This window comes from Schistocerca cancellata, chromosome 3 (genome assembly GCF_023864275.1).
Source record: "Schistocerca cancellata isolate TAMUIC-IGC-003103 chromosome 3, iqSchCanc2.1, whole genome shotgun sequence".
Classification (NCBI taxonomy): domain Eukaryota; kingdom Metazoa; phylum Arthropoda; class Insecta; order Orthoptera; family Acrididae; genus Schistocerca; species Schistocerca cancellata.
In genome coordinates, this window is record NC_064628.1 from 290340574 (window position 1) to 290365125 (window position 24552).

A 24552-nucleotide genomic window follows, 5' to 3' on the forward strand; every position below is an offset into this window, starting at 1 on the left:
ACCGCAATCGCGATAGGTCACAATCCGACCTTTATCAAAGTCGGAAACGTGATGGTACGCATTTCTCCTCCTTACACGAGGCATCACAACAACGTTTCACCAGGCAACGCCGGTCAACTGCTGTTTGTATATGATAAATCGGTTTTGGAAACTTTCCTCATGTCAGCACTTTATAGGTGTCGCCACCGGCGCGAACCTTGTGGGAATGCTCTGAAAAGCTAATGATTTGCATATCACAGCATCTTCTTCCTGTCGGTTAAATTTCGCGTCTGTAGCACGTCGTCTTCGTGGTGTAGCAATTTTAATGGCCAGTAGTTTATGTGCGTATCGCTATGCAATAACTTTCTTCACCTCAAGGTATGTTAACAAGTCCCTGTGTCTTTACTTCGAAACCTGCTAGATGGGACAGAAGGCAGGAAAGGAATGTAACTGATTTTCAAAGTTACACGGGCACGAGCCCCAAACATGTCGTCTTCCCAGAACGCTGGGTTGTCACGAGCGGAATGTCTGCGGAACTGCAGCTACGCGGCGAGTCGACGCACTGCTAGGGCGCTGGGAGTCGATGCGGCAGTTAGCGAGGGTGGGGAAGTGCGGTCACAGGGGGCCGGCGTCGAGGGTGGAGGGGGAAGGGGAGTCTGCGGCTGCGGAACGTCGCCGCCCGCCGGCCGCGGCGCTCACGGCGGAGCGGAAAACGCGCGGCAACAGCGCCCTGCTGTGCGCAGCTGCCGCGGCTGCTGCGGCAGTTGGGCGGAGAGGGGTCGGCTGGGCGCAGGCGCTGGTCAACTACATAACCTCTCTTATCGCCGGCACTACCGTACAAGTACACCATGTGTCCCCTCGACATAGAGAGAATAGAGGGCGAGATTTTAATTTTGGCGGTGGAAAAGAGGCCCTGCATTTGGGACATACGGATCGAAGACTATAAGGACAGAAACAAGAAAGACGCTGCATGGCGCGACATTTGTTGCGAATTGTTTCCGGATTTCAAAGAGCATACGAGGACTGAAAGGAAATCCGTTGGTAAGTATTGTTTGTCATCTGTTTGTTATTCGTTACGGCCTCGTCGGAATCAGTGTTGCTACATTCATTCTAGACAAAGATATTTCACTCTCTCTTTTTTTTTTTTTTAATCTGAGAAGTGTCATCAGTGGCGAGTTTTGAAAAACCTACCTCGTTTCTTTAGTAGCACGAAGTAACGCAAATGCAGCTCAGGGTCAAATTAATACGCGGGGATTCGATCGAATCCGGCACATGTACGAAAATATCTACCGAGTGGTTATAGTTAAAATGCACCTACTCTCAGAGGCCCAGAGTTGGCTGTAATTATCGTATGGCAGCGAAACTTTGTAGCTATGCTAATGTGTTAGAGTGGAACAGATTTAACAGGGAAAGCATTAGTTCCAATTTTAGCCACCAGGCGCAAATCTGGCGCTGCACATGCAAGAAAGTCGTATAGAAATATATGTAAAAGATTAGTAACAGGGCCTGGGCGGGAAAGGTCAACCAAGTGGTGTTACTATTAACTGCAGCTTACACAATTTGTTGAATATGAGACGCCGATGAGATGCTAATAGGGACAGATTTACACCTGGGGCTAAAATTGGAAATAATCGTTTTCCAGCATAAATCGGTTCCGCATTTACGCATTAGAATATCTACCACGTTTTCCTGCCATATGATAATAGCAGCCCACACTGGATCTCTGTGAGTAGCTGCACGTTTATAATTAGCACGCAGTATATTCATCAAGCTACATTACGGTGTATGGTGCAACGTACTGTACTGCGTGTACACTTATGATGTATTCCCATTCTTGTTCCATTCGCAGAAGGTGCGTGGGAAGGACTGCTGCTGTAAGACTTCGTATAACGTCTTTTCGCGAGGTGTAGCATGTGGCAGGAAGAAATGCCTGGTTAGGATTACAGACTCACGAGGAATGCTCAAGAATTGGCTGAACGAGTGTTATGAGCTACCCGCTTCATAGCTGAATTACACATTTCCTTCGAATTCTTCCACTGAGTCTCGAGCAACTATTTCTGCTGCAACACCATTTATATCCGATCCCATATTCCCACGAATTTATCTGCTAAAACTGTTTACATGGGCTACGTGTCGGTCGTGTATACAGTTAATGCACAATATGTTGCGTTCATGTTAGTCTTAGTTCCTGCACCAAGAACCGGCAACAATTGTCTCAAATTACTTCATAGCGCTGGGCTGCGAGGTTGCCTGTGTGTGTGTTGTTGGGCTGCGAGGCTGCCTGTGTGTGTGTGTGTGTGTTGTGTGTGTGTGTGTGTGTGTGTGTGTGTCTTGACAGACATTGCGTCACTGCTAAGGGAGGTGGAACTGCAAGTACACTCCGTTCCAAAATATTACTGACGTTGGGAAAACTTTGCATGCCTGGAATTCGAATTAACAACTTATTGCTACCCATATTGCTTCTTACTGATTGCTGTACATAGTAGCAAAAGTATGGTGTATCTTAAAGGTTAACTGCAGTTTCATGAGCTGTATCACTATCTCCCTTTACTTCTAGAGTATACCGTGCGTGGGGGACGGTACTTTAGGTATAACTGTTCCCTTTTCCTGTGGCGAATGGCACGCGGGCAGAAGGAAAACCTACGTAAGAGTCCAAATTTTTCCGGTTTTCTCATCTTCGTCGTTTCACGAGACATATTTGGGAGAAGATAGTCTATTGCAAACCTCTTCAAGCCATGTACGTTCTCGAAATTTAAACAGGAAACCTCTCCCCGCTGCTCAACGCTATTCTTGTAGCGTCTTACACAGGTTTGTTGAGAGTCTCCATTACGTACTGGGACTTTTAAACTGTCTCGTGACTAAACGCGCTGCTCTTAGTCGGATCTTCTCTATCTCGTCTACTAATCCAACTTGGTGAAGATAGCATACAGATCAGCAATACTCAACAATCGGTCGAACACCTCCTCTTAATTACTTTTCCTTAAGATTCTCCCAATGAATCTGGGGCTGGCATCGGCTTTTCCTACAGTTTGGTTTCAGTGGTCCTTCGAGTTTGGGTCGCTCCGGATGGTTACTTTTAGATACTTCACTGTTTCGCCAGCCGCTGTGGCAGAGCGGTTCTAGGCGCTTCAGTCTGGAACCGCACGACCACTACGGTCGCAGGTTCGAATCCTGCCTCGGGCATGGATGTGTTTGATGTCCTTAGGTTAGTTAGGTAAGTAGTTCTAAGTCTTGGGGACTGATGACCTCACATGTTAAGTCCCATAGTGCTCAGAGCCATTTGAACCAATTCATTGTTTCCAGTGAATTGTTGCAGTAAAACAGTACTGGATTTCTTAACCTGTACGCGACATATACTTACGTTCCGGTTCAACTGCCAGATTCTGCGCCATCTGCCATATCGCATCTCTCATCTGGGGGCTGAAACATCGAGTTTGGGTAACTCTCATCGTCACTACATCCAACTTCAAACTGTATTACAGCGTTTTCTAGCTCGCGTTGCATTAAAGCACGAAGATGTTAAATGTTTGTATTTAGTGTTTTCAACGTGTGCACACGCTTTCATCCTGGCGTCTACGATTGCTTTTTAAATTTATGTCTCTCTCTTGGTAATTTTCAACCCACGATTAATAGAAATAGTACGGCAAGTGAGAGAGAGAGAGATAGCGAAAGGGATTTACGTGTGTGTGATAAAATACTTCCCACGAAAACTTTCGTCCTTCATTACTTCCTGTGTGTTACCACAGACGACGTGTTATTGATGTCATTTGTACTAAGGCTGCAGTACACGTGAGATGCCTTGGTGCTTCCACCGCCCTGAGTGGAATGCAAAAGTTCTGAATAATGTTCACCAACCTGCATTCTTCTACAGTTGTTGTCCCATGGGCAGAAAACAGCACATAGGTCGTGAATCCGTTATCTTGAGGCTGTAACAAACCGTTAGCGGAGAACTTGTATTGTATGAATAATTAAATTTTGAATTCGTTTGTTTCTACGGGATGCCACTCGGTTTTTATTAGTAGAATACGAGAAACTGCACACTTACAGTCCACTTTATGAATCACAAATGGTTCTAATGGCTCAAAGCACTATGGGACTTAACATCTAAGGTCATCAGTCCCCTAGACTTAGAACCACTTAAACCTAACTAACCTAACGACACACATCCATGCCCGAGGCAGGATTCGAACCTGCGATCGTAGCAGCAGCGCGGTTCCGGACTGAAGCGCCTAGAACCGCTCGTCCAGAATCACAAATAATTTCTATTCTTTATATTTTCGTAGAGAATAAACAAAATAATGAACTTCGTGTTAGCATTATTACTGTCAAACTAGTTCTCAGTTACATCTCAAAAAACCAGAGATTCCCAATTAAGTTCTTAACCAATACCGACCGCAGCAGACAACATGTCTGTCCTCGGCGACTGGCGGTAGAGGTCTGATCTTAACAGCAGAACCAGCTCACCTGCCATCCAAGTTAGGCGTGACCCGAAGAGCTCCGAGGTGCTTCGTCTGCCTTTCCGTTTAACAATTGTTTATTATTCTGCGGGTAATTAACCCTCTTGAAATAATGGAACGATGCCTGCTATTGAGAGATACTTTTATACGAAAGGCAAGTAATTTCAGTGTTTATTTTTCTAATATTAATAACACAGTTTATCATTTTGGCACGCTACTTCCGAGCACAGCAGCCAGTCGCGGGATAGGACCACCATTTAGCGGTCTGTCTGACGATAAACTGCTCAAAGAAGAGCTCCTTGTAGCTGAATACGATGGTTTTAAAAGCCAGAAATATTACAATGTCTTGCTGAATTTTTGTTCCATTATGTTCCAAATCAGTGTGATTAGATTTGGTCACAGTTGTAGGTAACTGTGGAACAGAAAACGTATTTTTAAATCATGTTCACAGTGTTCACAGAAATTGCCTTAACTTATTTCAACGGATATAGCATGCCCCTGTGTTACTCGTTTCTCTCAACCGCAACAATGAATTTTATTTGTGAAACGCAATCTCGGCAGCTTTACGGCTCAGAGACCAACTGCTGATTTTATTTACACTCTCTTCGAGGAAACGAATAATGTAGTTATACCATATTCGTAGTAAACTAGAACGCTATGGTTAATTCTGCCGTCTCTGCGAGGAACTGCGGCCTTATGAATTATTTTTGTATGTCTCGTAGACAATTCGAAAAGTTAAATGAGCTTCGTTAAGTGTCTAATCAAAACATAGAAAGAGAAAGTAATTTGACATCCAAGTATTTCATTAAGTCATCCTCAAGAATGATACTACGTTATTACTTTGTACACGTCTAGTGTCTACTTTGGAATGTAGAACTGTTGTCTAAGCTTGTGCAAGCTCATTATTATATCAGTTGAACTATATTTTATACAACAATATACTCGTGGGGTAGAATATATTTAAAATACATAGAATAAATTACTATGTTTGTGGACCAGACTGATCGCCTTTTTTCGACACAATTTTATATTCGGTATGGCTTGTACCGTACATAAACACGTTTGCACGCACCAGACCAATTTCTTTTTGGGGTTCTTTCGACATTTCTCACACTTGCCTGCCGCAGCCTAGGGCGGTCTAGCGGCGGCAACAGCCTTCTTCTACACCGGGAAGACTCCACTGCGTGCAACAATGCCCGTTTGCTGTTTGAACGAGGCTAAAGACGTGTGTTGTCTTAGAAATCTGCTTTGTAGACTGATTACTTTTCCCAGTATCTTAACAACGAGCGAAGTCTGTCTTTGTGATACCTGGGACTCACACGGAGACATACTAACTTGATTATTCAAAAATGGTTCAAATGGCTCCGAGCACTATGAGACTTAACATCTGAGGTCATCAGTCCGTAAGGCTTAGAACTACTTAAACCTAACTAACCTAAGGACATCACACACATCCATGCCCGTGGCAGATTCCAACCTGCGACCGTAGCAGCAGCGCGGTTCCGGACTGAAGCGGCTAGAACCGCTCGGTCACAACAACCGGCACTCGATTATTCTCGGCCATAATAACCACCAACTTGACTCCACATTTCAAGTAGCAAAAAGCACACTTGCAAGATATTAGCCCCTGCAATTGATCCCGCGGGAGAAAGTGGGCTACGATTCTGATAGTACGCAGTTATTATGACCTTCTAAAAGTACACCTTTTAATCTTTCGCGCGCACCGATTGTTTGTTTCCGCCGCTCTGCGGCCGCGTAATACTTGAGAGCGTAGTACCACACAGTGATGTGTCAACAAGAGGGCTCCTATTCTCGAAATGTTGAATGCGAGGGATTTTAACAGTGCCATTTTCAAAATCCAAAGAAAGTAGCGCAAACGAGCAATTTTAATAATTGAATAGTGCTGCACTGCTTCTTTCATGACACACTAATTCGGTTGATTCATTTACACTCCATTTGTGTATCGCAACATAAAAATGTCCAAAGCAAGTTAGGAACAGGACAGTCTGACACAATGGAGAATGCGTGTTACCAATAGCAAACTCCTTACTCACTACACTGTGTAAAACTTCGCGTTCGGGCGTTAGGCGACTGTAGTAGGGCAAAGCGAGTGATAAATGCTGCGCGGAAGTTCAAAAGCTGTACTTTCAGAAGGTCATATCTGCGCATTATCAGAATTATGGCCCAAATTTTCCGGCGGGACTGATTGCTGGAGCTCATGTCTTTTTTCTCCTTAAAATATGAGGTCCAGTTGATTATGTTTCCTAGCCAGCTTACGGGATCGTACATATTCATATTCCTACAAGTTGTTACTCCCAGTTACTTGCAAGAGATGACTGATTGTGCACCACTTTGAATTTTTTTTTTTTTAACCTCAGTGTACAAGGGGCATTCCTTAATCATTTACACTTCATCTTCACCCAACATTCATAGAACACCATTTGACTCATCATTACAGTTGCAAGTGTGTAGTACAGGGCTTCACAACATACATGCTCGCGGAGCAAGCTGTGAGCAGCAAGGCGCGAGCACGGAGCAGTGCGAGCACACTACCCCCACTATCGGACCAGAGCGGAGAGTCACGTGGGGCACACAACAGCTACCGCCAGTCAATGCAGATCCGCGGCCACCTGCAGGGATATCATTCACGAATTATTACTGCGACAAATGAAACAAATAAAGGAGAATGTACACGTGCCACATAATTTTATTAGCTCAGTGTATGCATCTACATTCGTATTAATTTGTGAACTGTTACACAATAAAAGGTGTCACTGAAGTGTGGGATTCTCGGTTATCTTGTACTTTTTGCCCTTTACAATTGCGTCTATCTTCGGAGTAATTGTTCTTGTGCACTGTAGGCGCAGCGTGCAGTTTAAATTTCGATCAGACAATGCGTTTCTCAGGCGCGTCTTGTTACATTTCACTGCAGAGAACAGTTGTTCACAAACATACGTGGAACCGAACATTGATATTATTGTAGCCGCCAGTTTGTGTAAACGAGGAAATCTATCCTGAGGGAAGTGTTTGTAGAATTCCAAAATGATTTCTTGTTCTGAAATTTGTCTCCGTATTCTCTGTCACACTGCAGGTAAATAATTTCTAGTTGCAGCTCAGGACGAATCTCTTCAATATTCGCTGAATATGGAGAGGAGACTAGATCAAAATCACTGTCTAGTGCTGTCAGATCTTGAAAGCGTTGATCAAATTCTTCCTTAAGGGCAACTAAACTATGTGAATAACGTTCACAGTCTTTGTGAACATCTTGCATGGATGATAATTTAGGGAAATGAGCTAGATTTCCTGTTTCCAGCTGGCTCACCCAAAGTGTCAATTTCATTTTAAAAGCTCGTATTCGATCTATGAAATGAGTAATTAGCAGATCTTTACCTTGCAGTGAAATGTTCAAAGCATTCAGATGGCTAGTTAAATCTGCTAAGAACGCGAGATCACATTTCCATGAAGGCTCTTTCAATTCAGGAACATATGTATCTCATCTAATAGGCAAAACAATTGATTTAATAATTCGCCACGAATAAGCCAGCGGACCTCGCTGTAATAAGGCAGGCTACCATACTGGCTTTCTACATCCTCAAGGAAGCTTTTAAATTGCCTGTGTTGTAGCCCCAAGCTTCCTTATAAAATTGGTTGTACGAACAACAACACTCATCACATTTTTTAGAGTGATACTCTTTGCACATAAGTTTTCCTGGTGGATCACACAGTGAACGCCCCTTATTTCTTTCGGCACGGTCAGTTTTTGCATTTTCTCCTTCAACAGTACCGCGCGACTGCCACGGTCGCAGGTTCGAATCCTGCCTCGGGCATGGATGTGTGTGGTGTCCTTAAGTTAGTTAGGTTTAAGTAGTTCTAAGTTCTAGGGGACTGATGACCACAGATGTTAAGTCCCATAGTGCTCAGAGCCATTTGAACCATTCCTTCAACAGTGCAACGAAACCTGATTTTTTCCCCCTCATCGCTGGTGCACCGTCTGTAGACACTAAAACTAAAGAATTCCACGACAGTCCTCTATTTTCAACACTACTTAAAATATCACCTCCGGTTGTAGTGTTCTTCATGGTTACTACATCGAGGAGCTCCTCCCTCACCTGAAGATCCCTATTAACACCTCTAATAAATATGGCAAGCTGCGCTGTTCCAGTGATATCAACACTTTCGTCCAGAGCTAGAGAATACGCCATACAATCTTTACAGATATTTGCAAGCTGGCTCTGGACGTCGTCTGCCATGTCCTGTATGCGACGCATAATGGTCTTGTTAGATAATGGCACAATCCGAAACTGTTCAACTTGAGATGGACACAAATGTTCCGCTGCAACTACCAAACATTCTTTTTTTAAATCGCCATCAGTGAAGGGGCGCAGGGATTTTGCTAAAAGCAAAGCAATTTTGTAACTCACTCTGAGAGCTGCCTCAGTTGATTTTCCTTCGTCGTCCAGATCTTCTTCGGATAGTTTCCTTTTAAGTTTAATAACTTCCTGTGCACGATCTGGTCCATCACATTTTCCACTTCCGTAGTCTTTCGCGTGGTACGACATATACTGTCGCTGCAAATTAAATTTCCTAAAAGAATTCAGCGTTTTGTGACGTACTAAACATTTTGTAACACCATCCTTTACTGTAAACAGATACAGTTCCTCCCAATGGGGGTTGAACTGCGAAAACATGGTTGGGGTTACACAACGGCGACTTGACATGATTCTTAACCAGCGAAGTGACTGTTAGAGCTGATCGTAGTACTTTAAACGTTACACAGTCGGCGCGAATTCAATAGGCACGCTGTGGCCCTGTTCAAACGTGCGTGGGCATTTCCCCTCCCTCCCCACTCCGCGACCTTGCACCTGCTCGCGAGCACGTGCCTGAGCAGATGCGAGTACCCGCGCTCATAACCGGCCAGTTGTTAAGCCCTGGTGTAGTAATTTGGCCTAACTGCATATTGCAGGACAATCACTAGAAGTGATATCCCTGCACAATACAGCCCATTTTCTCAACTGGTGTCATTTACGAGAGCAGACATGGAGTCCGATCATCAGGTTCACTGATGGACGATGTGGCTTCTGTGGAGGGAGGGTGTAAACAATGCAGATATTCACAGACGATTGGTGGCAGTGTGTGGAGAGTGTGCCTGCCACACACTAATCGGAAAACCACGGCTGCCATCGTTGAAATGGCGTTCAGGAACTGCCACACCCACCATATTCGCCTGGCTCAGCCCTTTTAACTTCTGTAGGCCCTCCTCAAACAACATATCTGGAGTTTAGCATCCATCGCAGGACAGCTAGTAGCTCCTGGAAGTCTGCGAAACGGTGTCTGCACAGAGGTTTCTTCGTATCCCTGATTAGGTGGTAACTGGAAGGAGCCAAGTCAGGAGAATAGAATGCATGTGGCGGTACCTGGAATCCCATTCCAGCGATGGAAACCGTGGTTTTCAGACTCGTATGGGGACGAGCGCTGTCGTGTTGCAAGGGCACTTGTGACTGTGCACACACTGTCATCAATCGCCTATGGATATCTGCGGTGTTTACAGCCTCCTTCCCCAGAAATCACGTCATCAGGCGCTATTCTTGATGACCACACTCCATGTTGTTCGCTCACGTAATGACATCAGTTGGGAAAATGGGATGTACTGGCCATGGATAACACTTCTAATGATTGTCCTGCCATCTACGGTTAAGCCAAAGTACTACACAAGCTCAGCGGAGAGAACTTTAGTTACCCCAGTCCGTACGCACAGTTGCATCATTAACCCTTTACAGATGTCGCAGCGATCGAATCACGTGTTCAATCGCCTCTACGTGAGCATACGAAAGTAGCGATCAGTGCGACATTTATGTTTCATGCGGACATTGTACGTCAACGTGGGTAAATGTAAGGACGTGACAGTAGCAAAAAGAGGCAGTTGTGTTTAGCCGTCCCGTAGCCATAAGGTGCGTGAAGTTGCTGGATTTGTTCATGTTTCACGGCAGACTGTTCACGTTTCTATAAGCAGTACGACGTTCGAATTATCGGAAAGAGATGCTGACTGGGAGGGACCAGAGATGCGTTTCACGGCTTGTGAATCAAAATAGCTTCCCAACCCGACAGGAATTGCTGCAGACAGTGAATGGAGGCCCATCCCAGCCTGTTAGCAAGAGAAAATTGCGACGGGAACTGCACGCAATGAAGATTTGGAGTCGCCTCGCAACAGGCCATTGTTCATACAAGCACATAAAGCTGCACGCCTTCTGTGGACCAGATGTCGTCGGAAGTGGACGTTAGCTGACTGGCGGAACGTAATGTTGTCGGATGAATCACGTTTTTACTTAGATTCAAGTGACACTCGTCGAGTGCACCGAGGACCAAACGAAGCATTTCATCCTGAATGTGTGCAAGGTCAGCTGCAAACCGGATATGGCTCTGAGATGAACACTATCACGAACCAGCATAGTTACTTAAACCTTCTGAATGATAATCAGATGCTGCCTTTCAGTCAACATTTGCATGACGAATAGGCCTATGCTACTGATGCCGCTACTTTCCCGGACGACGACAGCAAAATCCGTCGGGCTGGAAGAATGTGAGACAGGTTTTCTGAACATTCCTCCACCCTATTACATCTCGAATGGAATGTAAAATCACTTGATTTGAACTCCGTAGAAAATCTGTGGGCATGTTGGAACAGCGATGAAAACATCGGCATCGCCGCAATTTCGTGGAACTGCGCGATTAAATCCTCTGAGATCGGCTTAGCCTGAATGTGACGTATTTGTACAACGTTGTTGACTCATTTCCTAATCGAATCCAGGTAGCTATAGAGTCCAGGGGCGGAATTACGTGGTGTTAAATGACGCTTGTAATGATTTCTCTAGGGGTGAGTAATTTTTTGTCCACTGAGCTGGATCATCCCTCCTAGATAACTGCATCATCTACAAAACGTCTTAAATTATTATTAATATTGTCTGCCAGCTCATTAATATACAACATGTATAGCAAGGCTCCAATACAATTCCCTGAGGCACGCTTTAAATTACTTCTACTAGTTACTTCTACATCTGTCCAAAGACTTTCCATCAAATGTAACATGCTGCATCTTCCCTCCCATAAAATCCTCAATACAGTTACAAATTCCGATTGTTATCCTATATCATCGTAATTTCGTTGATAATTGTTAGTGTGATATTGTATCGAATGCTTTTTTGAAGTCGACAAATACAGCTTTTATATGACTACCTTGACTTTCAAGAAGTCATGTGAGAAAACTGCGAGTTGGATTTCACATGACCAATATTTTATGAATTCATGCTGATCGGCATGTTTTTGTTACAAATATCTTATTACGTATGAGCTCAGAATATGTTCTAAGATTCTTCATCAGATGTTCGGGTAATGTGAGAGATACTGGAAGCAGGTATGTGCGTCACTTTTCCTATCCTTATTGTAGACGAGTGTGACCCCAACGTACTCACTTTCCTTTTTTCTACTTTCCTAACAAAAAATACAGTAGACATTTGCAGTGTACACGAACAGAAATTGCGTTACGGACCTATCACGGAAGGCACGCGATTCCCCCAACTCCTATCCATGACATATCTTGCGAATAGTTACAGTGCTTGTAGTCGGTAAGAATATTTCAGACAGATCACAACTAGTAAGCAAACAAGGACAACGTAATTTAAAAAATTACTGAAAATGCTCATTAACGTTTCCTGTTTTCCCTGTGACGAACTTGGTTGCAGATTTGTATGACCGCCCCTTTAAGTTACAGAATTGCAGGATCTCTCTTAATAGGTTAGGTGTGCATTATGAGTGGTGTGCAGATGTAGGGGATTTAGGGCACAGAAATTAATCCACAGGCCCGATAAATGTTCTGACTTCAGAGAGGGAAGAACAGCAGCTCCAATAATCACATAGAAAAGCATTCGTCATCGTACATCGGAAAAAAGAATGTGAGTATAGTAATACTTAGCTGCAGCAGCATCCATGGGAAGATCCGAGAGCTCATCCCTCTTATAAAAGCAACAATGTCCACATAGTATAGAGACAGAAAAGGCGACTGAAACCATATGTTAATAACAATGACATTCTGAACTCCGACTGTATATCGCAAAGATAGGTTGGACGCCTGTCGTGAAGGCATTTTATACCCGTGTAACGTTGATAGCAAAAATCTCGAAAAATTATTGATAGATTTACTTCAAATTTTTATTTATTACTCTAATAAACGTTTAGACCGACATAGGCTGTGGTGTCACCGCCAGACACCACACTTGCTAGGTGGTAGCCTTTAAATCGGCCGCGCTCCGTTAGTATACGTCGGACCCGCGTGTCGCCACTATCAGTGATTGCAGACCGAGCGCCGCCACACGGCAGGTCTAGAGAGACTTCCTAGCACTCGCCCCAGTTGTACAACCGACTTTGCTAGCGATGGTTCACTGACAAAATACGCTCTCATTTGCCGAGACGATAGTTAGCATAGCCTTCAGCTACGTCATTTGCTACGACCTAGCAAGGCGCCATTACCAGTTATTATTGATATTATGAATCATGTACCGTCAAGATCGACGTTCATCATTAATGGATTAAAGTTAAGTATTCCACCAGCTACGTCCGTTTTTCTAAATTCTAATTTCCTTGTCCTGTTCCAGACCTCACGCCAGCCTGCGTGAGCTAAAACGCGTGCCTTTCGGCCTCCTCTAGTAACACGGTGTTAGCTCTCCTGCCAACCCAAAACATAGGCTATACTCGTATACATTATACAGTATATAATAAATAATAGGGAAACGGTGTTGGCAAAACGCTCGAAAACTTCTTGACCGATTTACTTAATATTTTGTCACGATGCTCTAAACGTCTTTTAAACAAAGTACAGATTTCTTGTTAAAACCGAAGGTGAGAAATAAAATGCTGTGGTGTGCACTGTTGTTAAAATGAGTGTTTTTGTTTTCCTTCTCGGAATCAGTTTCAACTACAATAGCAGGGCATTTAAACCATTACGCAAATTGTTCTCCCATATGTTTTCTTTATCCTTATACAGAGTGTTACGGGTATTAAGCGCAGATACTGTGGTCTTTGGTACCTTAATATGTACCCACTATAGCGTGTTACTTGTTTTTTCTCTGTGTCTAATAGTATTCCCGCAAACAACTCATGTAATATACTATTTGATGCCGGCCGGAGTGGCCGTGCGGTTCTCGGCGCTACAGTCTGGAGCCGAGCGACCGCTACGGTCGCAGGTTCGAATCCTGCCTCGGGCATGGATATGTGTGATGTCCTTAGGTTAGTTAGGTTTAATTAGTTCTAAGTTCTAGGGGAGTGATGACCTCAGAAGTTAGGTCGCATAGTGCTCAAAGCCATTTACTATCTGATGTTTTCTGCAGGGTCGTAAGTGCAGCACTAAGTGGATGTTGGCTGTCAGTACAGACTAACCGTATTGCGTCCACGCTTGGGTTGGGTTGTTTGGGGAAGGAGACCAGACAGCAAGGTCATCGGTCTCATCGGATGAGGGAAGGACGGGGAAGGAAGTCGGCCGTGACCTTTCAAGGGAACCATCCCGGTATTTGCCTGGAGCGATTTAGGGAAATCACGGAAAACCTAAATCAGGATGGCCGGACGCGGGATTGAACCGTCGTCCTCCCGAATGCGAGTCCAGTGTGCTAGCCACTGCGCCACCTCGCTCGGTGTCCACGCTTGCATACCTGACCTGCCGCCCAGGGAAAAATAAACATTAAAGGCTTGCTCTACCCTGTATATATTTTTAAACAAATATTGGATATACATGAATGTGCTGTTTTCTTCCACACAGTCGGTTTTCGCACAAAATAGGAAAGTTGTAGTTACCGATAATCGGCTTATGATTGGAATACTACTACAGAATCTGAATTTGCAATAACAATGAATAAGGTCCAAGGTCCAAGGTCAGAGAGAGATGGGAAGATGAGTAGAGGAGGAGGGGCGGGGCAGAGAAATTGACACAGAGAGGGAGGAGGAGGATATGACAGACACAAAGGGGGAGGAGGAGGAGAGAGGAAATAGAGGCGGAGGAGGAGGGGCCAAGGAGATTAGGACGTATATCCTGTTCCCGTAAATATTTACAACTTGCGAAGCATTGCCGGATTCGCTAGTAGATAAAATAAACGGAAGAGTTTTACGTCGTTTGCTCTTACATGATACAAAACATTCATATGAATAGTGGAGTGTTAACAGTCTATGAACAAGGCGTATGAATAGTGGAGTGTTAAAATTCTACGTACCATTTCTTTGCAAAACGTGTTTTCATCGCTATTGTGTCCTCGGTACTAGTTGCATGTCTCTCGACTTGTTCCCAGAGTGTCAAATCACGGAGAAAATTTTTCAGACACTCATTCCCACACGGTAAACCGTCTTTGTGCCAAGCAGTGCCTTCCTCTGGGATTCCAAGTCTTTCTTCCGCATGGTTTACAGAAGACTGTTAAGTTATTTACAGCTGTGAACTCATTTCGTTTAATTCCAGTGCATGCACACGATTGTTCTGATTTTTAAAGATGCTTCTGGAACACTGATGTCAATGCAGACGTGTAATATATAAAAATGTAGTATGATCAGTGTCTCTTACTCATGCCTCTCAAACAACTATTAATAACTTTTACACTGAAACAGAAGAATGGAAAAATGTCTGTGTATATCCAACAGAGTAAAGATCACGGCTGATGTATGGCATGCCGTGCTTCATCTGAAAGATCAATCATGCGTATCGGTTGCAAAACAGAAAGACTTGCCATTGCTTCCGTAACAGCGAACCGCGCGGAATAGCCCGTGCGGTCTAGGGCGCCTTGCGACGGTTCGCGCGGCTCCCCCCATCTGAGGTTTGAGTCCTCCCTCGGGCATGGGCGTGTGTGTTGTCCTTCGCGTAAGTTAGTTTAAGTAGTGTGTAAGCCTAGGGATCGATGACCTCAGCAGTTTCGCCCCGTAGGAACTTACCACAAATTGGCGGCCGGCTCCCCCCGCATGGGGCCTCCCGGCCAAAAATGTCATACGATCATTTCATTTCATTTCCAATTTCCTTAACAGCCCAGAGAGGTCTATAGTACACTTGGCAATATTCGATCCCAAGGATGGAGTTGTGAAAGATGAAGATTTCAGTACCGAGAGACTTTTTCTTGATATTAGTTTTGTTATTCTTGTGTAAAAAATTTAAAAGATGTGAGAAGTGGGTTCTGTTGACAGCAGTTCAGCTAGTTAAAACATTATTGCCGTATTTCTGTACTTGTATTATCACAAATAAAATATTGTGCCTCAGTATTACTGCCGCTTGAAACAAAACTTCCTTATTGGCACACAGAACCAGTCACTTAACCGGTGCGGCACCTGGAACATTCTCAATAAATTACGCGATCGAGTCACATTACTATGAGCGCCGCCTACGTTCGACGTCTACGTCCAATAATCGATCACAGACGGCAGCTGGAAGCACTGGCAATGACGAGAATATAAAGCGTGTCGCTGGACACCGGAAAACTGTACAATAGTTGTAATGCGGAAACGGAGCGACTTATCTGACGTCCAAAAGGGCATGATTGTTGGCTTTCTGGCCAAGAGAGGAAACATTTCCGAAATGGCTAAGTCTGTAAACTGTTCGCGTGCCGTCGTGGTTAATCCATATCGTGCATGGCAATAAGGGCTATCCAAAATTTGCGCCGATGCATCACGGGCCATATGTGACAGGAACTGATAGTTAAATCAGGACCCTAAGCTGTCGACAGGAGCTGATATACATCAACGGGGACAGTTGAAAATGTGTGCCCCGACCGGGACGCGAACCCGGGATCTCCTGGGTACATGACAGACGCTCTATCCATCTGAGCCATCGAGAGCACTGAGGATAGTGCCACTGCAGGGATTTATCCCTTGCACGCTCCCTTTGAGACCCACGTTCCCAACTTGATGTCCACACACTACATTCGTAGTGCCCCTGCCCATTACACTAATTAGTCGCGGCAGACAATCTTACCGAGTCCCGTAAGAGTTCGGGCAATGCGTGTGCATCCAGCACAGAAGAGGAAGGTCAATGGCCGGTTAGCCTTAATTATATGAAGATGGTATCTGTTCTTTCGGACATGTCCGACTATCTTCATATAGGTGACAGAGTTGAACGGCGGCTGTACGTCCATTGAGTTTTATACTCCATCGGACAGATGGCTGTTGGTGTGTACGCCGTGAAACATCTGTAAGCAAACACCCTGCAACTTCCGCTGCCACATGCAGTTTGTTTTTCCTCGTCACGATGGCGTCTACCAGCAGGACAATGCCACATATCACACAGTTCGCAGTGAACGTGCGTCGTTCGAAGAGCACCAGGATGTGTTTACCGTACTCCCCTAGCCACCAAACTCACCGGATTTAAACCTAGTCCAGAATCAGTGGGACAACCTCGATAGGGCTGTTCGCGTCATCGATCCTCAACCGAGAAACCTAGCGCAGCTCACCACGGCACTGTAGTCAGCATAGCTCCACATCCCTGTCGATAGCTTCTAGAACTTTGCTCATTCTTTTCCCGCTTGTCTCACAGCGGTCCGCACTCCAAAAGGTTGTTATTCAGGCTTTTGACAGGTGGTCAACTAATGTGACATGACAGTGTACTTATTTACTAATCTGTCTCCTTGTTTTTTGCAATGATGAGGTGAGTAGAATAATTCTAAATTTTCTCAATTTTTCTGGATACAAATAGCCACGCACAAAAAGAAATACTATTTTTTTATTCTAATGATAAATCCGAGATTTGGCACTTACTAGAACATTTGATATTTCCACTCTGCATATTTTTTCGAATTCCACTTGCTGCATCCTTCCACGCCTCGTCGGTCAAATCAAGTCAAATTTGCCATACAAGCAGCATCACATTGCTCGACACAGTGCTTTGTCCGTAACTATCCGATCAAAACTTCACCGACGAAATTTCGGAGATTTTTCAGCGATACGTTCCATGTTACCGTAAGTGATCACTGGTCTCTGGTGGGCTGTTGCAGAGTAACTGAATTTTGTTTGATTTTTTGCACACATTTATCTTTATAACTGTATTGCAAGAAAACCTCCACACAACAGGGCAAATGTAGACGGTGTGCGTTGTGTGTCTTATTCGGAAACAAAAGTTGTTCCATTCACTCACGGTGCGTGCTGTTGACAACGGTAATGCTTATTTGACTTCTCGCTCTGAAGTACTGCTAGGTTCTGTTCGGGAATGTTTTACCGTAGTGTTGCTTGTACGTTAACAGTGATACACAGCAATACGGATAGGTGTTCTGATGAAGAGCTGACCGATATTCACTTAAAGTATCGATTAATTGAATGCAACGGATGATCGATGCAATGTTGAGCTCTTGACATACCGAGCAACCACGTCCCAGTACTTTCGCGTACCAGATGGAAGTGCGGTAATGGAAGTAGGGGATGGGAAAGGGGGGCGATAAATATTGTAGAGGCGGAGATCACAGAAAGCAAATTCAAATGGACGTAGGTCGCAGAGATAAAGAGGCTTTTAGAGGATAAATCAGTGTGATAATCTGCATCAAATCAGTTTCCAGACTTAAAAAAACAATAAAAACAACAAACAACAAAGGCATCTACGATAAAACAGATGCTTTCATGTTAGGTATGGTGATGGCGTATTACAGGTTTTTTCATTGTGGTGAAGATATTTTCACAAAAGCAATGGTAACTGAAGTTGTTGTTGTTATGGTCTTCAGTCCTGAGACTGGTTTGATGCAGCTTTCCATGCTACTCTATTCTGTGCAAGCTGCTTCATCTCCCAGTACCTACTACAACATACATCCTTCTGAATCTGCTTAGTGTATTCATCTCTTGGTCTCCCCCTACGATTTTTACCCTCCACACTGCCCTCCAATACTAAATTGGTGAGCCCTTGATGCCTCAGAACATGTCCTACCAACCGATCCCTTCTTCTCGTCAAGTTGTGCCACAAACTTCTCTTCTCCCCAATTCTGTTCAACACCTACTCATTAGTTATGTGATCTACCCATCTAATCTTCAGCATTCTTCTGTAGCACCACATTTCGAAAGCTTCTATTCTCTTCTTGTCCAAACTATTTACCGTCCATGTTTCACTTCCATACATGGCTACACTCCATACAAATACTTTCAGAAATGACTTCCTGACACTTAAATCTATACTCAATGTTAACAAATTTCTCTTCTTCAGAAACGCTTTCCTTTCCATTGCCAGTCTACATTTTATATCCTCTCTACTTCGACCATCATCAGTTATTTTGCTCCCCAAATAGCAAAACTCCTTTACTACTTTAAGTGTCTCATTTCCTAATCTAATACCCTCAACATCACCCGACTTAATTCGACTACATTCCATTATCCTCGTTTTGCTTTTGTTGATGTTCATCTTATATCCTCCCTTCAAGACACCATCCATTCCGTTCAACTGCTCTTCCAAGTCCTTTGCTGTCTCTGACAGAATTACAATGTCATCGGCGAACCTCAAAGTTTTTATTTCTTCTCCATGGATTTTAATACCTACTCCGAATTTTTCTTTTGTTTCCTGTACTGCTTGCTCAATATACAGATTGAATAACATCGGGGAGAGGCTACAACCCTGTCTTACTCCCTTCCCAACCGCTGCTTCCCTTTCATGCCCCTCGACTCTTATAACTGCCATCTGGTTTCTGTACAAATTGTAAATAGCCTTTCGCTCCCTGTATTTTACCCCTTCCACCTTTAGAATTTGAAAGAGAGTATTCCAGTCAACATTGTCAAAAGCTTTCTCTAAGTCTACAAATGCTAGAAACGTAGGTTTGCCTTTCCTTAATCTTTCTTCTAAGAAACTGAAGTAACAAATGAAATAATTACATTATTACTCTAACGCCTTATCGGAGACCAAGGATCCCCTATAGCGAATACTCGTATAACATCTCAACAATCTGAGAAATTTTGTAGGTACAATAATATTTTCTGTTAAAAGTTTTGTCGTGTTAAATATTTTATTTTTGATGTTAATTTACCGACTCTTTTCTTTACTTTTTCAGGCCAGAAGGCTCAACAAAAATGGCGTAATATCAGGGACTACTACCGCAAATACACAAAGAAAGTGAGGAAACCTGGTTCGGTAGCATTAAAAAGATTTAAATATGTTTATGCCGACCAGCTGGGTTTTTTGGATCCAGTTTTAGAATCAAGGGATTCAATTCCGGACCCAGTTCCAAGTCTGCAGGAAGACGGTATGGAGTACGTGGAGCAGGCTTTGGAACTATCCCTGGCAGAAGACAACACGGATAATCAAATAGCATCAGATGACCCATTAACACCCGACCAGCCCTCGGTGGGCTCAGCAGCTACACGGAGGAAAATAAACGGAAGTATCAAACCTGACCCTGATGCGAACTTTCTGGATAGTACAGCTGCTCGAGGCCCCTCTACTGAGGACGAAGACAAATCATTCCTCGATTCCTTGTTGCCCACTCTTCGAAGTTTTGATACGGATCAAAAACTGGAGTTCCGTGTGGAGGCCTTACGGCTACTTCAGCGCATCCGAATCTCAAGGTCACAGACAATTCACGGTTTTTATGCACCTTACCAATCACCTTTGCAACATGTACCGGTGCATCCAGGAAGTCCGGGATACTTTCCATTGCTACATACGTTTGGGAATTTTTACAACCAACCAGCAGCTCCTCAGTTAGGACAGATGCCGTCTCAACAGCATCATCCTAAAAGAAGCGCGTCCGCAACCAAACAGTCGGCTGCGGTTTCGCAAGACCGCGTTGCATCACCAACAGATACTGAATTATCAGCATTTTCAGAACATTCCAATTGAGCTGAAATGAGTTAGTTTATTTCCTTCACTACTTGCATTTGTATTATTTTCCTTAACTTCGTTTCAAGTAGTTTGTAAGAAACAAATTGTCGCATGTACTTTCTTGTGATGTCAATAAAGGAATGAAAATTCAGTTCGTTCGTTTTTATCCTTAGGGGGGGTCCACTAACTATGTGACATCTTTTCTTTTGGCCTCCCTGCCCCCTTGGTGAGATGTGGTGTACCCTCTCCCCTCCCTCCACCCCACTTGAGGCTTACCCTAGTCGGATAAAAATAACTAAAATTTAATTTTTTATTTGTTTTAAGACTAATTAAAACACATTAATAAAAACCACGTTTTATTTATAAACTGTGTTAGTGCTTTTAACAAGTGAATAAAATCAATTTATTTTAAACATGCCAACTCTGAGTAGAATTTGGACAGTCAGACAGAGACAATGCTCTACGAATACAATACACCCGTTTTGACGGTTCATTAAAGAACTGACCTCTTACTGGTATATTACATTCATTAAATGTCTCGAAACTTCTCTTATTACTTTGCACAGGAAAGACAACAATGTTTGTACCTTCCTTTGAACAGTATGATTACGGTGCTTTTCAATCTCTTGATTTATATACACTCTAAGAGAATTCTTGTCGGTGAACTTCAGTTTAGCTTCTTTCCAGAGACGATTCATTTCTTTCTCAGGCGTGGGTTTCGACTTGTTGGCATGCGCTTAACAGAGGCATTGTAAAAGGTTTGACACACATTCGTGTTGAACACATTAACATCGACTTCATATGCGTTGCAGAATATCACGATAGACTCACTAACTGACGCAGAGTGATTTCAGACACCTCCCCAAATGACACTTGTGCGGCACTTGTTTCAAAATGGTGAATCGGGGACAAGCATGCGTGTAAAGCTTTCAGCTCAGTTCAGAGGGGTCATAAAGACCGATGGGCACTTTAATACTGGCCATGCTTGTTATCAGTTATACACGCTGCAGTAACATTAATGTGAGCAACGTCAAAGTTCGACGTCAACATGCAATAACCACTCAGAGACGGAAAGTGGCAGCAATAGCAGTGGAGGTATTTCCGAGGATTGTCCAGAAAGTAAGTTCCGATCGGTCGCGAAATGGAAACCACTGAGAAAACCAAGTAAAGCTTTGCACAGATGTGTTGGGCAGTGTCTCTAGTATGCCCGTCGTTCGTGTCGCGTCGCTCTTAAGTCATGCAGTTCACATTACACAACAGTCGAGCAGTTCCGCCGGCCGGGGTGGCCGAGCGGTTCTAGGCGCAACAGTCTGGAACCGCGCGACCGCAACGTCGCAGGTTCGAATCCTGCCTCGGGCATTGGTGTGTGTGATGTCCTTAGGGTAGTTAGGTTTAAGTAGTTCTAAGTTAAAGGGACTGATGACCTCAGAAGTTTAAGTCCCATAGTGCTCAGAGCCATTTTTTTCGAGCAGTTCCTTCTTCGTGCCAATTCTCGGCCGCATACTGCAGGAGCAATGAAGACGCTCCTGTTGCGTTTTCGATGAGAAGTGTTTGATCACCCACAATACAGTCCGTAATTGGCTCCCCCTGAGTATCATCTCTGCTCACAAGAACTGCTGGCTACGAAGACAAAATTTTTCCACAGACAACGAGCTGCAGACCAATGCAGATAACTGCCGAAAGCACAGGCGGCTGCTTTCTATTACGAGGATATTGGAAAGTTGATACAACACTACGACAAAACTCGAAGTTGGAGCGGCGACTATGTAGAGAAGTAGTTGGAAGGTGTACCTAACTGTTGCAAATAAAACGTTTCTGGTTTTCACTGTGGTTTCCATTTCGCGACCTATCGGAACTTACTTTCTGGACAATCCTCGTAAAGCCCATCGTGGAGGATGTGAAAAATAATGCCGTCACCATCGTAATGCAGAACGCAGCGACTTATCTGACGTCCAAAAAGGCATGATCACTGGCTTTTGGGTCAAGGGTGGAAGGCTTTCCAAAATGGCTAAGTTTGTACACTGTTTGCATGCCGCTGTGGTTACAGTACACCGTGTATGGCAAAATGGCGCTATCCAAAACTGGCGAAGACGTAACTGTGGTTCACCACAAGCCATAGATGACAAGAGTTCAACGACAGCTCCGGAGATGTGTACGGGCGAGTACACGTGCAATAGTTGAGCAACTGACTGGTCAAATTAACCAAGGAGTTACCAACACTGTCTCCTCAACGACTGTTCAGTGAACGTTGCTGCATATGGGCCTCCGCAGCAGCCGCCATGTTCATGCACTCGTCCTGACTGCTATTTATCGGCAACGAAGGCTGCAATTTGCTCTCCAATACCGCAAATGGACGTCCTCAGAGTGGCCACAGATGGCCTTTTCAGATGAATCACGTTTTATGCTCCATAGGACAGATGGCGTTTACGTCTTGAAAGACCTAAAAGCAAAAACCCTTGCAACCAGGACACAGTCTGGGAAATGTTTTCGTGGCACTCCCTGGATGATCTCGATATTCTGGGAAAACACAATGGATCAACCCAAATATGCTTCTATCCCTGGCGACCATGCCCACCCCTACAAGCTTGTTTTCCTTGCCACGATGGCGTATACCAACAGCACAGTACAATTTCACAGTGTACGTGCGCGGTTCAAAGAGCACCACGATCAGTTTACCGTACTCCCCTGGCCACCATACTTCCCGGATTAAAACCCAGTCGAGACTCTGTGGGACCACGGCGATCGAGCTCTTCGTCGCATGGATGGTCAACCGAGAAACCTTGAGTAGCTGGCCACAGCATTGGAGTCGGGGACGCTCTACGTCCCTATCCGTACCTTCCAGAACTTCGTTGACTACCGTTCTGCTGTCTCGTGCAGCAAAATATGGTTATTCAGGCTTTTGACTGAGGGTCACATTAATATGACTGGGCAGTGTATACAACATTATGTTATCTTTTATAATAACATATATTCTTTGAATTTAATAGTTGACATGAAATTTTCACAGCCTCCCCCCACCCCCATTTTAAATCAAATTTGGTAAGATTTTGCTGGACCCTCCACCATTGTGAGCTCACGTAATTAATGGACGACCCGTTACACCTTTTCCTTTTGACTGTAATATGCTATTAAATGTAATAGTTGTGGTGGAATTACACTACTGGCCATTAAAATTGCTACACCAAGAAGAAATGCAGATGGTAAACGGATATTCATTGGACAAATATATTTTACTAGAACTGACATGTGACTGCATATTCCCGCAATTTGGGTGCATAGATCCTGAGAAATCAGTACCCAGAATAGCCACCTCCGGCCGTAATAACGGCCTTAATACGCCTGGCCATTGAGTCAAACAGAGCTTGGATGGCGAGCCGGTTGCTCGGCCACCATTGACCAGACGTTTTCAGTTGGTGAGAGATCTGAAGAATGTGCTGGCCATGGCAGCAGTCGAACATTTTCTGTATTCAGAAAGGCCCGTACAAGACCTGCAACATGCGATCGTGCATTATCCTGCTGAAATGTAGGGTTTCGCAGGGATCGAATGAAGGGTAGAGCCACGGGTCGTAACACATCTGGAATGTAACGTCCACTGTTCAAAGTGCCGTCAATGCGAAAAAGAGGTGACCGAGACGTGTAACCAATGGCACCCCATACCATCACGCCGGGTGATACGCTAGTAGGGCGACGACGAATACACGCTACCAATGTGCGCTCACCGCGATGTCGCCAAACACGGATGCGACCATCATGTTGCTGTAAACAGAACCTGGATTCGTCCGAAAAAATGACGTTTTGCCATTCGTGCACCCAGGTTCGTCGTTGAGTACACCATCGCAGGCGCTCCTGTCTGTGATGCAACGTCAAGGGTAACCGCAGCCATGGTGTCCGAGCTGATAGTCCATGCTTCTGCAAACGTCGTCGAACTGTTCGTGCAGATGGTTGTTGTCTTGCAAACGTCTCCATCTGTTGACTCAGGGATCAAGACGTGGCTGCACGATCCGTTACAGCCATGCGGATAAGGTGCCTGTCATCTCGACTGCTAGTGATACGAGGCCGTTGATATCCAGGGATCCTGCACGGCGTTCCGTATTACCGTCCTGAACCCACCGATTCCATATTCTGCTAACAGTCATTGGATCTCGACCAAAGCGAGCAGCAATGTCGCGATACGATAAACCGCAATCGCGATAGGCTACAATCCGATCTTTATCAAAGTCGGGATCGTGATGGTACGCATTTCTCCTCCTTACACGAGGCATCACAACAACGTTTCACCAGGCAACGCCGGTCAACTGCTGTTTGTGTATGAGAAATCGG

General features: G+C 44.4%; 2 protein-coding genes across 3 annotated transcripts in view; one reads left to right on the forward strand and one right to left on the reverse strand.

Moving 5' to 3' along the window:
- The window catches only part of LOC126174976 (ankyrin repeat and BTB/POZ domain-containing protein 2), a 595788-nt gene that overhangs the window by 362750 nt on the left and 208486 nt on the right, over nt 1-24552 (reverse strand). The window lies entirely within an intron of this gene.
- LOC126174978 (uncharacterized) lies at nt 755-20365 on the forward strand. Its single transcript, XM_049921453.1, has 2 exons — nt 755-1020; nt 19463-20365. The coding sequence occupies exons 1-2, from the start codon at nt 828-830 to the stop codon at nt 20248-20250; spliced, it is 981 nt and encodes a 326-aa protein (XP_049777410.1). The 5' UTR covers nt 755-827; the 3' UTR covers nt 20251-20365.

Coding starts and splice junctions, on each gene's coding strand:
- LOC126174978 (XM_049921453.1), top strand. CDS start 828: ATGTGTCCCCTCGACATAGAGAGAATAGAGGGCGAGATTTTAATTTTG. Junction 1,021..19,462: donor GACTGAAAGGAAATCCGTTG/GTAAGTATTGTT, acceptor TTACTTTTTCAG/GCCAGAAGGCTCAACAAAAA.